This window comes from Belonocnema kinseyi, chromosome 9 (assembly GCF_010883055.1).
Source record: "Belonocnema kinseyi isolate 2016_QV_RU_SX_M_011 chromosome 9, B_treatae_v1, whole genome shotgun sequence".
Taxonomy (NCBI): Eukaryota; Metazoa; Arthropoda; class Insecta; order Hymenoptera; family Cynipidae; genus Belonocnema; species Belonocnema kinseyi.
In genome coordinates this window covers 96,217,500-96,229,876 of record NC_046665.1, presented here as the reverse complement: position 1 = coordinate 96,229,876, position 12,377 = coordinate 96,217,500, and the positions used below count along the sequence as shown (strand labels likewise).

At 23.2% G+C, this 12,377-nt stretch overlaps 1 protein-coding gene across 2 annotated transcripts in view; it reads right to left on the bottom strand.

Moving 5' to 3' along the window:
- Positions 1–12,377, bottom strand: part of LOC117179628 (alsin) — a 70,299-nt gene that overhangs the window by 11,835 nt on the left and 46,087 nt on the right. For both annotated transcript variants that reach the window (XM_033371629.1, XM_033371630.1), the window contains 3 exons: positions 11,605–12,276; positions 5,831–6,007; positions 5,599–5,746 (listed from right to left, as the gene is read on the bottom strand). In XM_033371629.1, the coding sequence (XP_033227520.1) occupies positions 5,599–5,746; positions 5,831–6,007; positions 11,605–12,276 (997 nt within the window). The remainder of the gene's footprint in view (positions 1–5,598; positions 5,747–5,830; positions 6,008–11,604; positions 12,277–12,377) is intronic.

The window sequence follows — 12,377 nt, the reverse complement described above, 5'->3', positions numbered from 1 at the left end:
ATCTTTTAAATATTTGTAAAATCATTAGAACATTGTGAAATCTTTGTGAAATCATGGTACAATCTTTTAAAATATTTCTAATTGTTTCACATATTTGAAATCTTTGTAAAATAATTAAAATCTTTGTGAAGCCATTGCAATTTTCGTGAAATCTTTTAAATTTCTAAAAAAATTTTGAAATATTGGCAATCTTTATGAAATATTTTGGAATATTTAAAATCGTTGTGAAATATTTTAAATCTTTGAAATGATTGTGTAATATTTTGAAATATTTGAAATCATTGTGAAATATTTTAAATCTTTTGAAATTTTTGAAATGATTGAAATCTTTTAAATATTTGAAAAATCATTAAAATCTTTATGAAATATTTTGGAATATTAAAAATCGTTGTAAAATATTTTAAATCTTTGTGAGACCATGGAAATCTTTGTCAAATAATTGAATTATTTCAAATATTTTAAGATATTTGAAATTGCTTAATTAAAATATTTGAAATCTTTGTAAAATCATTGCAACATTTAAAAGCACTGTGAAATCTTTTGAAATCCTTATTACATTTTTGTGAAATCATAGAAATCTCTTCAATGTTTTGAAATCTTTGAAATCATTCTAAAATATTTTAAACTATTTGTGAAATAATTGAAATCGCTGTGAAATATATTAAATCTTTGAAATTATTCTGAAATCATTATGCAATCTTTTGAAATGTTTTGGACTATTTGAATCGTTGTGAAATCTTTTAAATTGTTTGACATATTTGAAATCCTTGTGAAATATTTTTAATCGTTTGAAATAATTGAAATAATTGAAATCTTTGGAGTTATTTTGAAATTTTTTAAATGATTGCAACCTAATTTAAAAAATGGTGAAATCTTTGTAAAATATGTTGAGCATTTTGAAATCATTGAAATCTTTGGGATCATTGTAAAATCTTTTAAATATTGATAAAATCATTGAAAATATTGTGAAATCTTTATGAAATCATCGTACAATCTTTTAAAATATTTTTAATTGTTTGACATATTTGAAATCTTTGTGAAGCCATTGCAATTTTTATGAAATCTTTTAAATTACTAAAAAAAAAAGTGAAATTGTTGAAATTTTTATGAAATATTTTGGAATATTTAAAATCGTTGTGAAATATTTTAAATCTTTATGAAACCATGGAAATCTTTGGCAAATAATTTAATTCTTTGAAATCTTTTGAGATATTTGAACTTATTCAATTAAAATATTGGAAATATTTGTAAAATCATTGCATCCTTTGAAATCACTGTGAAATCTTTTAAATCTTTGTAAAATCATTAAAAACATTGTGAAATCTTTGTGAAGTCATTGTACAACCTTTTAAAATATTTTTAATTGTTTGACAAATTTGAAATCTTGTTGAAACCATTGCAATTTGTAGGAAATGTTTTAAATTTCTAAAAAATTGAAATTATTGAAATCTTTATGAAGCCATGGAAATCTTTGTTAAATAATTGAAATCTTTGAAATGATTGTGTAATATTTGGAAATATTTGGAATCACTGTGCTATCTTTTAAAATCTTTGTCAAATTATTAAAATTTTTGTGAAATAATTGAAAACATTGGGAAACCTTTTGAAATGTTTGTCAAATCTTTCGAGATTTTTTAGAAGTCTTTGATAAATCATTGAAATTTCTGTGAAGTAATTGAAATATTTGATCTCATTGCGAAATATATAAAATCATTGTGGAATCTTTCGCATCTTTTGAAAATTTTGAAATTATTGAAATCTTTGTAATCATTGTAAAATCGTTTACATATTTGAAAATCATTTAAATCTTTACGAAATCTTTTGCAATATTTAAAATCGTTTTAAAATATTTTAAATCTTTGTGAGACAATGGAAATCTTTGTCAAATAATTGAATTCTTTAAAATATTTTAAGATATTTGAAATTGTTTAATTAAAATATTTAAAGGTTTTTTAAATCATTGGAACCTTTGAAAGCAATGTGAAATCTTTTGAAATCATTAAATTTTTGTGAAATCATAGAAATTATTCTGAAATCCTTAAAATATTTGAAAAATCATTAATATCTTTGAAATCATTTGAAATAATTGTAAAATAATTGAAATCGCTGTGAAATCTATTAAATCTTTAAAATTATTGTGAAATCATTATGCAATCTTTTGAAATGATTGAGAAATGGTTTGAAATATTTGAAATCATTGTGGAATCTTATAAATTGTTTGACATTTGAAATCTTTGTGAAATCATTAAAATATTTGGGATCATTGTGAAATCTTTTAAATCTTTTGAAATTTCTAAAATTATTGAAATCTTTTGCAATATTTAAAATCGTTTAAAAATATTTTTAATACTTGTGAGATCATGGAAATCTTTGTCAAATAATTGAATTCTTTCAAATTCAGATATTTGAAATTGTTTAATTAAAATATTTTTTATCTTTTGGAATCTTTTTGAAATCATTAAATTTTTGTGAAATCTTTTAAATCTTTTGAAAACTTTGAAATCATTCTGAAATCTTTTAAAACATTAAAAATCATTGTGAAATCTTTAACATTTTGGTGAAACCTTTGTGTAAGAATTGAAAATTTTTGAAATCTTTTGAAATCTTTTGAAATTCTTGTGAAATTTTTTGAAATATTTGAAATAGTTGTGAAATCTTTTAAATTATTTGACATATTTTAAATCTTTGTAAAATCATTGAAACCTTTGTGAAACCATTGCAATTTTTGCGAAATCTTTTAAATTTGTAAAAAATTTGGAAATTATTGAAATCTTTAGGAAATATTTTGCAATATTTAAAATCGTTGTGAAATATTTTTAATCTTTATGAGACCATGGAAATCTTTGTCAAATCATTTAATTCTTTGACATATTTTGACATACTTGAATTTATTTAATAACATTTTTGAAATATTTCTAAAAATCATTGCCACCTTTGAAATCACTGTGAAATCTTTTGAAATCTTTTTGTGAAATAATTGTGCATTTTCTGAAAACATAGACATCCTTTAGATCTTTTGAAATCTTTGAAATCATTGGGATCTTTGAAATTATTGTGAAAGCTTTTAAATATTTGAAAAATCATTTAAATCTTTAAAAATATTTGAAATCGTTATGAAATCATTGTAATCTGTTTGAAATCATTGAATTATTTTTAATCTTTTGAAATAATTAAAATAATTGTAAAATCATTGTAAAATCGTTTTGAAATCTTTTGAAATATTTGAAATATTTGTAAAATCTTGCAATACACATTGTGAAATATTTTAAATCGCTGAAATATTTGTGAAAACTTTGATTCTATGGTGAAATAATTGAAATCTTTAAAATTATTGTGAAATAATTTGAAATATTCAAAATCGTTGTGAAATCTTTTAAATCTTTGGACATTTATGTGAAACCTTTGTGAAATAATTGAAAGTTTTGTGCAATCTTTTTAAATTAAAAAAAAAATTTTAATAGCTGTGAAATCTTTTCACTCTTTGAAATTATTGTGAAATCTTTAAGAAATCATTTAAATATTTGTGAAATCTTTTAAATCTTTGAAATACCTGTGAAATCTTTTAAAACTTTGAAATCATTATGAAATCATTAAAATCATTGTGGAAACTTTTGAAGTACTTGAAATCGTTATAAAACATTTGAAATATTTGTGATATCTTTGAAAGTTTTGTAAAATAATCTTCTGAACAATTTTGAAATCTTTGTGAAATCCTTGAAAATATTGTGAAATGATTTAAATCTTCGAAATCATTGTGAAATCTTTTGAAATATTTGAAATCGCAATGAAAAGTTTTGAAATCTTCGTGAAATCTTGAAAATTTGTAAAATCTTTTGAAATATTTAAAATCATTGTAAAATCGTTTTGAAATATTTTGAAATATTTGAAATATTTGTGAAATCTTGCAATACACATTGTGAAATATTATAAATCGCTGAAATATTTGTGAAAACTTTTATTTTATAGTGAAATCATTGAAATCTTTAAAATTATTGTAAAATAATTTGAAATATTCAAAATCGTTGTGAAATCTTTCAAATCTTTGGACATTTATGTAAAACCTTTGTGAAATCATTGAAATATTTGTGCAATCTTTTTAAATTAAAAAAATATATTTTAAATCGCTGTGAAATCTTTTCAATCTTTGAAATTATTGTGAAATCTTTGAAATCATTGAAATATTTAAAAAATCTTTAAAAAATCATTTAAATATTTGTGAAATCTTTTAAATCTTTGAAATATTTGTGAAATCTTTGAAATCATTAAAATCATTGTGAAAACTTTTGAAGTACTTGAAATCGTTATAAAACATTTGAAATGTTTGTGAAATCTTTGAAAATATTGTGAAATCATTTAAATCTTCGAAATCATAGTGAAATGTTTTGAAATATTTGAAATCGTAATGAAATGTTTTGAAATCTTCGTGAAATCTTGAAAATTTGTAAAATCTTTTGAAATATTTAAAATTATTGTAAAATCGTTTTGAAATCTTTTGAAATATTTGAAATATTTGTAAAATCTTGCAATACACATTGTGAAATATTTTAAATCGCTGAAATATTTGTGAAAACTTTTATTCTATAGTGAAATCATTGAAATCTTTAAAATTATTGTGAAATAATTTGAAATATTCAAAATCGTTGTGAAATCTTTCAAATGTTTGGACATTTATGTGAAACCTTTGTGAAACAATTGAAATTTTTGTGTAATCTTTTTAAATTAAAAAAATATATTTTAAATCGCTGTAAAAACCTTTCAATCTTTAAAATTATTGTGAAATCTTTGAAATCATTGAAATGTTTAGGAAATCTTTAAAAAATCATTTAAATATTTGTGAAATCTTTTAAATCTTTGAAATGTTTGTGATATCTTTGAAAGTTTTGTAAAATAATCTTCGAAAATATTTTGAAATCTTTGTGAAATCCTTGAAAATATTGTGAAATGATTTAAATCTTCGAAATCATTGTGAAATCCTTTGAAATATTTGAAATCGCAATGAAATATTGGTGAAATCTTGAAAATTTGTAAAATCTTTTGAAATAATTGAAATCATAATGAAATGTTTTGAAATCTTTGTGAAATGTTCAAAATTTTTGAAAAATTTGTGAAATATTTTGAAATATTTGTGAAATCTTTTAAATCATTAAAATCATTGTGAAAACTTTCGAAGTACTTGAAATCGTTATAAAACATTTGAAATATTTGTGAAATCTTTGAAAGTTTTGTAAAATAATCTTCTGAAATATTTTGAAATCTTTGTGAAATCTTTGAAAATATTGTGAAATTATTTAAATTTACGAAATCATTGTGAAATCTTTTGAAATATTTGAAATCGCAATGAAATGTTTTGCAATCTTGGTGAAATCTTGAAAATTTGTAAAATCTTTTTAAATATTTGAAATCATAATGAAATGTTTTGAAATCTTTATGAAATCTTCAAAAAAAATTAAAAATTTGTGAAATATTTTGAAATCTTTGTGAAATCTTCAAAATTTTCGAAAAGTTTGTGAAATATTTTGAAATCTTCGTGAAATTTCTTAAATCTTTTGAAACCATGAAATCTGGTGTACATGGAATGTATATTTAATGAAACTGTACCTGCTCTACTTGTTTCACAGTATTATGGACCACTTTTAATTTTTCTAAGGGCGTGAACGTCGTTTTCAGCTGCTGCAATGTTTCGACTGCTTTGCTAAAAAGAGGTTCCTCGGGACTTTCCTCAACCGAATTACTTTCCCCAAACACTCTGCAATTTATTTCAAATAAAATGCCATAAATTAAATATAAAATTCAGTTTGGGTTGAATTTTAAAATTGGTTAAATTACGCACTGATCGATGCCTAGAAAAGATGTTAGTGTGCTGTCTGGTTGTTTGTTCCATTTTATCAAACGTTTCCAATATGCATCGTCGTCCCTTTTATTGTCCAAAGCGTAGAGAACAAATAGTGCTGAATGAACTCTGGGCAACAAAACTGGATGCAATAATGCTGCATCAATTCTCACTTTTCTGGAATTCACACATTTTTGTATTTTCAATTTTATTTCAGTCAGAAACATGAAATTTCTTTATGAATAAAATAAAATTAGTTACTATTAAGGTTCTTTGAAGTAAAAAAGCTGACAATAAAAAGTTGTTGAATAAAATTTAGGTATTCATTAATTATGTAAGTTTATGTCTGTTTTCTAATTATTTTTTTAAATGTGCTAATTAAACACTTGTTTTGGCTGCTGAAATTACATTTTACACTAATCATGTGGTCTCTGTTGATCAAAGAACAAAAATTCTCGATGAACTCTTGAATTTTAAACTTTTAAAATTAAAGTTTAAAAGTTTTTTAATTCAAAAAATTTGTATCCAAATGCAATTTCAAAATATATGCAGTTAAACTCCCAAATTAACAATTTACAACTTTTATAAATTGTATAGTTCATAAATTCAGATTCAGTTCTACAAATATAAACTAAACAATTTTCAAAATTATATCATTTTATGCAATTTTAAGCTAGAAACGTTAAAAATTAAACGATTACATTTTGTTTATAAACTGAGCACTTCTTAAATTACAAGTTAAATTATTTTAATTTTTATTAGTTTAAAAATTCCTTAAAATGCTTCACATTTTTATTTGAAAATCTTGAAGCATCTAGATGTTTTTTTATATTTTTAAAAAGTTTTATTTATTTTTCAAATTTTTTTCAGAACTTCTAAACATCTTTTCAAATGATTAGAATTTTTCCTAAACTTTTTCCTGACATTTCTTTTCCAATCATGCCAAATTGAAGAAACTTTCTTAAAATCATCCAGATTCATTTTGGATAATTTTGTGAATCTTTCTAAATCTTTCCAAATATTCTCTAAAATTAATTTTTCAAAATAACAAATCGTTTTCAATTTCCCTGGGAAATAAATAGCCGCGGGCAATTTATATCGAAATTTTGGTACAAATAGAAAAAGTATAAATTAATTCCGAATTATTTCAAAACTTCTAAATATCTCTTCAAATTATCAACAATTTTTAAAAGAATAATAGGTGTTCAATTGTTATTTATACATCAAAATTCAAGAATTTGATTTACAAATGAACTTTTTTGTAAATAGAACAATGAAAATTGTAACGTTCAAAGTTGAGTTTTTTTTGTTTAGTTTTTAATATTTAAAATTAATATTTAAAATATCTTAAAATCTGGTAAAATGTTTGCAAATCTTTTGAAATCATCCAAAAAGCTTGTGATTTTTTTCTTTCTCGACTAAAAATCTTCCTTACATGCAAAATCTTTTTGATTTCAAAATTATTTATTTTATTTAAAAGTACAACTATTGGGTTAACCTAAATTTAAGTATTCCATTTTTGATTGAAAATAAATTTTTTTTATTAAAAAGGATGTAATTGGCTGAAAATTCGCTTTTTTCTTAATTGAAAACTAACTATTTTGTTGAAAATTCTTATTTTTTTGGTTAAAAATTCAACTAATTAAAAAAAAATCGTTCTTTTTTTTCCTTTAAAATTCAAAAATTTAATTGAATTTTTTTCATCGGCGACTAAAAAATTTTGTTTGGTTGAAAAAAATGGCCTTTTTGGCTTAAAAGTCTAAATATTTGCTTAAAAATTAAATTTTTGTTGTTGAAAATTCGAAATTTTTGTTGAACATTCATGACTTTTGGTAGAAAATCTTTTTTGTATAAAAATTCAACTATTTCGTTAAAAATGCAATATATTTCAACTTGAAATTTAAGGAATTTAAACTCTTTTATATTGCTTTAGAAATAAATCTTCGTTTTAGCTTCAAAATTCAACAATATTGTTAAAAATTAATAATTTTTTAGTAAAAACTTAAAATTCTTAGTAGAAAATTAATTTTTTTTTTTTAAAAATCGTATTTTTAATATGAAAAATTTACATTTTTTATAGATAATTCGTTTTTTTTGGATTTAAAATGCAAAAAATTTAAACGAGAAATATGAATTTTAAACTAAAATGATGAATCTTTAACTAGAATAATTGAATTTTTGACTAAAACGACGAGTTTGTACCAAGAAAAGACCAATTTTCCACTCAAAAAGATGATTTTTCAACCAAAAATTAAATAATTTAATTTTTAGTCAAAAATTGAATGTTCAACTGATGAGATGAATTTTCAACTGCAATTATGAAATATTTAACGGGCATAATAGTTATATTTTCAGTAAAAAAAATAATTTTCAACCAAAAAAAAAGTTTTCAATCAAATAGATCATATTTCAAACAAAGAAATTAATTTTTAATTAAAATGATGCATTTTTTTAACCAGTAAAATTAGTTTTAACAAATAATTTAAGTTTTAATCAAGTAATTTCCTTTAAAACCCGAATGATGGATTTTAAATTAAAATAATAAATATTTAACTGGAATACTTACATTTTTAACGAAAAGAAATTTTCTACCAAAAGAGATTTGCAACGTTGCAGAATTTTCAAAGAAATAGTTGAATTTTGAATTAAAAAATACAATTTTTCACACAAATTGTTGAATTTTGAACTAGAAAAGATCAATTATCAACTAGAAATGGAACAATTAAATTTTCAGTTAAGGAAATTAATTTTTAAGTCAAACTTTCAACTTAAATTATTAATCTTCAACTGGAGTGGTTGAACTTTTTATAAAAAAGATCAATTTTCAATCATAAATATTAATTTTCTACAAAAAAGACGATTTAAAAAAAAAAGGGTAATTTTCAACCTAACTTATAAATTTTGAACTAAAAATATGGAATATCCAATCGGAATAAGTTAAATTTCCAATTGAAAAGATTACTTTACACAAAAAAAAACTTTCAACAAAAAAGACCTAATATTCCAAAAAATAGTTACATTTTCAAACAAGATGATAGATTTTCAACTAAAATTGTAAATCTTTAACTGGGATTGTTGAAGATTAAACCAGAAAGATAAATTTTCAACTAAAATAATAAATATTTAACTGGAATATTTACATTTTTTAACGAAAAGAAATTTTCTACCAAGAGAAATTTGAAACGTTGCAAGATTTGCAATGAAATTGTTGAATTTTTAGTTGTAAAATACAATTTTTGTAAAAATTTTGAATTTTCAGATAGAAAAGATCTATTATCAACTAAAAATAGAACAGTTAAATTTTTAGTTGAAGAAATTAATTTTTAAACTAAATGATAAACTTTCAACTAAAATTATGAGTCTTCAACTGGAGTAGTTGAACTTAATACAAAAAAAAAGAATTTTCAATCATGAAGATTAATTTTCTACAAAAAGGACCAATTTTTCACAAATTACATAAATTGTCAAAGAAAAAGTTTAATTTTTAAATGCAAAATATAAATTTTCAACCAAATAGCTGAATTGATTTTCAACAAAATGGTTACATTTTCAAACAGATATGAATTTTAAACTAAAATGTTAAATCTTCAACCAAAAGAATTAATTTTTAACAAAAGAGTTTAACTTTTAACCAAGTTGCTGAACTTTAATTGGGAAAAGATGAATTCACAACAAACAATGTAAAAAAAATCCGTTATTGGGAATGGTGGTCTACCATTTCGCCACCTGGTGCCTAAAACTGGAACTATAAAGAGTAGGTACAATTTTAAAGTCGTACATTAATTTTTACATAAAAGTGTTTTTACGATAGTTTTGTAAAGTATAAAACAATGCTTGAATACTAAAAGCAAATCTTCATAAAAAACAAATAGTTTTAAATAGAATTTCCATATTATACAGTGAAAAAACACATTTTTGTCAAATAGGTTAAAAAACATAATTATTTCACTATTTCACGCAAGTTTCAATGAATTTATGTTTAAATAAACTAGAATTAATGTATCTAGCGACCAATTTTATCCAGATTATTCGAAAAATACGAATAATAGACGATTTATGGTGGGCGTTTTAATCCAAGAAAAAAATTCTCGGTCATTTTCCGGTTCGCAAACATTTTTCACGGTCAATAAAATTTAAAAAATCGAATTTTAAAGCTAACAATTTTTGCATTGAAATTAATAAAAACTGAGCAATTTTTAATTAAATGCAATTAAATTGTAAAATAAATTTTTTAACTTTTATAAATTGTAGAGTTTAAAGATTCAGATTCAGTTCTAAATATATAAATCCACGTTATCAGTTTCAATGTTCTAAAATATAAATTGAAGAATCAATCAATAAATTACAAAATTACATTTTTTTTATAAACTGAACACTTCTTAAATAAACTTAAATTATTTATATTTTAAATCGTTAAAAAATCCTTAAAATTATTCCAAATTTTATTTGAAAATCTTGAAACATCTGTATGCGGTTTACATTTGTTTTCTTCCATTTTTTAAAATTATTTTTGAAATTATTTCGGAACTTCTAAACATCCTTTAAAATAATACAGTTTTTTTTCTAAAATTCTTTTTAAATTCTAAATTAATTTTAATAGGAAATGTTTTTTGATATACTGAAGCCATTCCAAATTCTTAAAAATCTTTTAAATTTTTTGTTCGAAATCTGCCAAAATCTATATTTTGGCGGTACACGTTCACACTTAGTTTAAATTAATTCATATCATTTCAAATTGTAAATAGAACAATTAAATTATAACGTTCAAAATTAATTTTTTTAAATATTTAACTTCAATTACAGATTTTAAATAAACAGTCAGATATTTTAAAATATTAAATAAATCTTATTTTTCTTAATTAAAAATTTTCAAATTGAATGGTTTAAAAATGGAATATTTTAGACTGATATAATATTTGAAATTTAATAGAAGCAATTGTTTATGAATATATTATTTTGAAGTTATAATAAAATTAGAAATGTAAAGTTAAGTATTATTCACTTTTTAAAACTTAAAGACCAGTTTAGTTTTAAAACCATGATTAATTTATATTCACAGTTGAACAATTGAAAATGTATTTTAAAAATGGATGAAAATCACAGTTGGACAGATATTTCTCTAAAAAAATATGTTTCTTCACCTTATAAGATGTAAATTCCATCTACATCCCTTTGTTTTCGATAAAGACTTACTTTAAGTATCCAACAAATACTTTAAACTCCACCACAAAAATCGTTAAAACACTTTTATACAAGAATTAATGTACAACTTTAAAATCGTACCTGTTCTTTATAGTTCGGATTTTTGTCCACAGGTGGCGTATCGCAGTTTAACCATTCTCAATAATTCCGAAATATTTCATCTACTCTAAAATCCGAATTAAATTTTTTTCTTAAATTCCCCTTTCATGTAAAAAATTCCATGTTTCAACTGAAATTATATTTCTTTACGGAAACTCCCTGTCCTAAAATAAGAACTATAATTACGTTCTAAAATTCTCTGTTCTAAGTCAGCTAAATAAGGAGTAAGCGAATAAAAACGTGACAAGTCCATTTCTTGAACAAATGGAGAAAATGATGATTAACCCACAAACGGTACACTGGTGCGAATTCGCACCAAAGACAGCTGTAGCGGATTATCCCCATATATATTGATTATATATGTTAAATATGTGTGAAATATGCTAGCTGTTCATTATATTTAATATTTAATATTAACATTAACATTGTTTGAGGGTTAAACATGAATTTTGCTACTGAAAAATCATTCTCACCTTTCCTCCGATTCTTGCGGCTTCAAATGCTGATCATCCTCCTTCTGGCCCGAGTCATCTCCATCCGCAAAACCTTTCGCCTCATCCGGTTTTTCAATTTCCGAAAGACATTCTTCGCCACTGGCTGGCAATGCCGGGAAGAACATAGTAATAACTTGGTAAATTCGGACAGTCAGGCTTCGCAATTCGCTCACCGCGTGACTTTTCAATAAAGGATGGACTCTCACACCTCCATAAGTGGCAGTGTAAACGGCGGTGAGTTCAGTCAACAATTTTCCCAGAGGATGATGTCCGCTTTCGAAGGCTATTGCCAAATACTCACGGATTTGTTCATAAATCAGCAGAGTGAGCTTGTCCCTCCCGAAATACGGAATTTTCGACAATGTGTCTATCGTCTCTCTATCCTTCTCGATTTTAGACGAATCGTTCATATTTTTACTAGACTTTGTTTTCTTGTGAAACGAATTTGAAATTATCACAGCCACATTGTCCCAAAGTTTCTGAGTCTCACTTGCTTTGTCGGCACTTGAATTATTTCTGCTTCCGGGTTCAGGTACGTCGAGTTGTTGATAACACTGGCGAAAAATCGCCTTCCATTTCTGATCGGGAGGCACGCAGAGTTTTCCGAATGATTTCGGCAACTCGGGAGGCGTGAAGAGTTTTCCAAAACAACTGTCAATTTTTAGATTTATTCAATTAGAAAAATAGAGACAGAATTCTCCCTTTTTTCCATTTCTTCGTTTAAATGCGAAATTAATTAATAGAAGCCAATA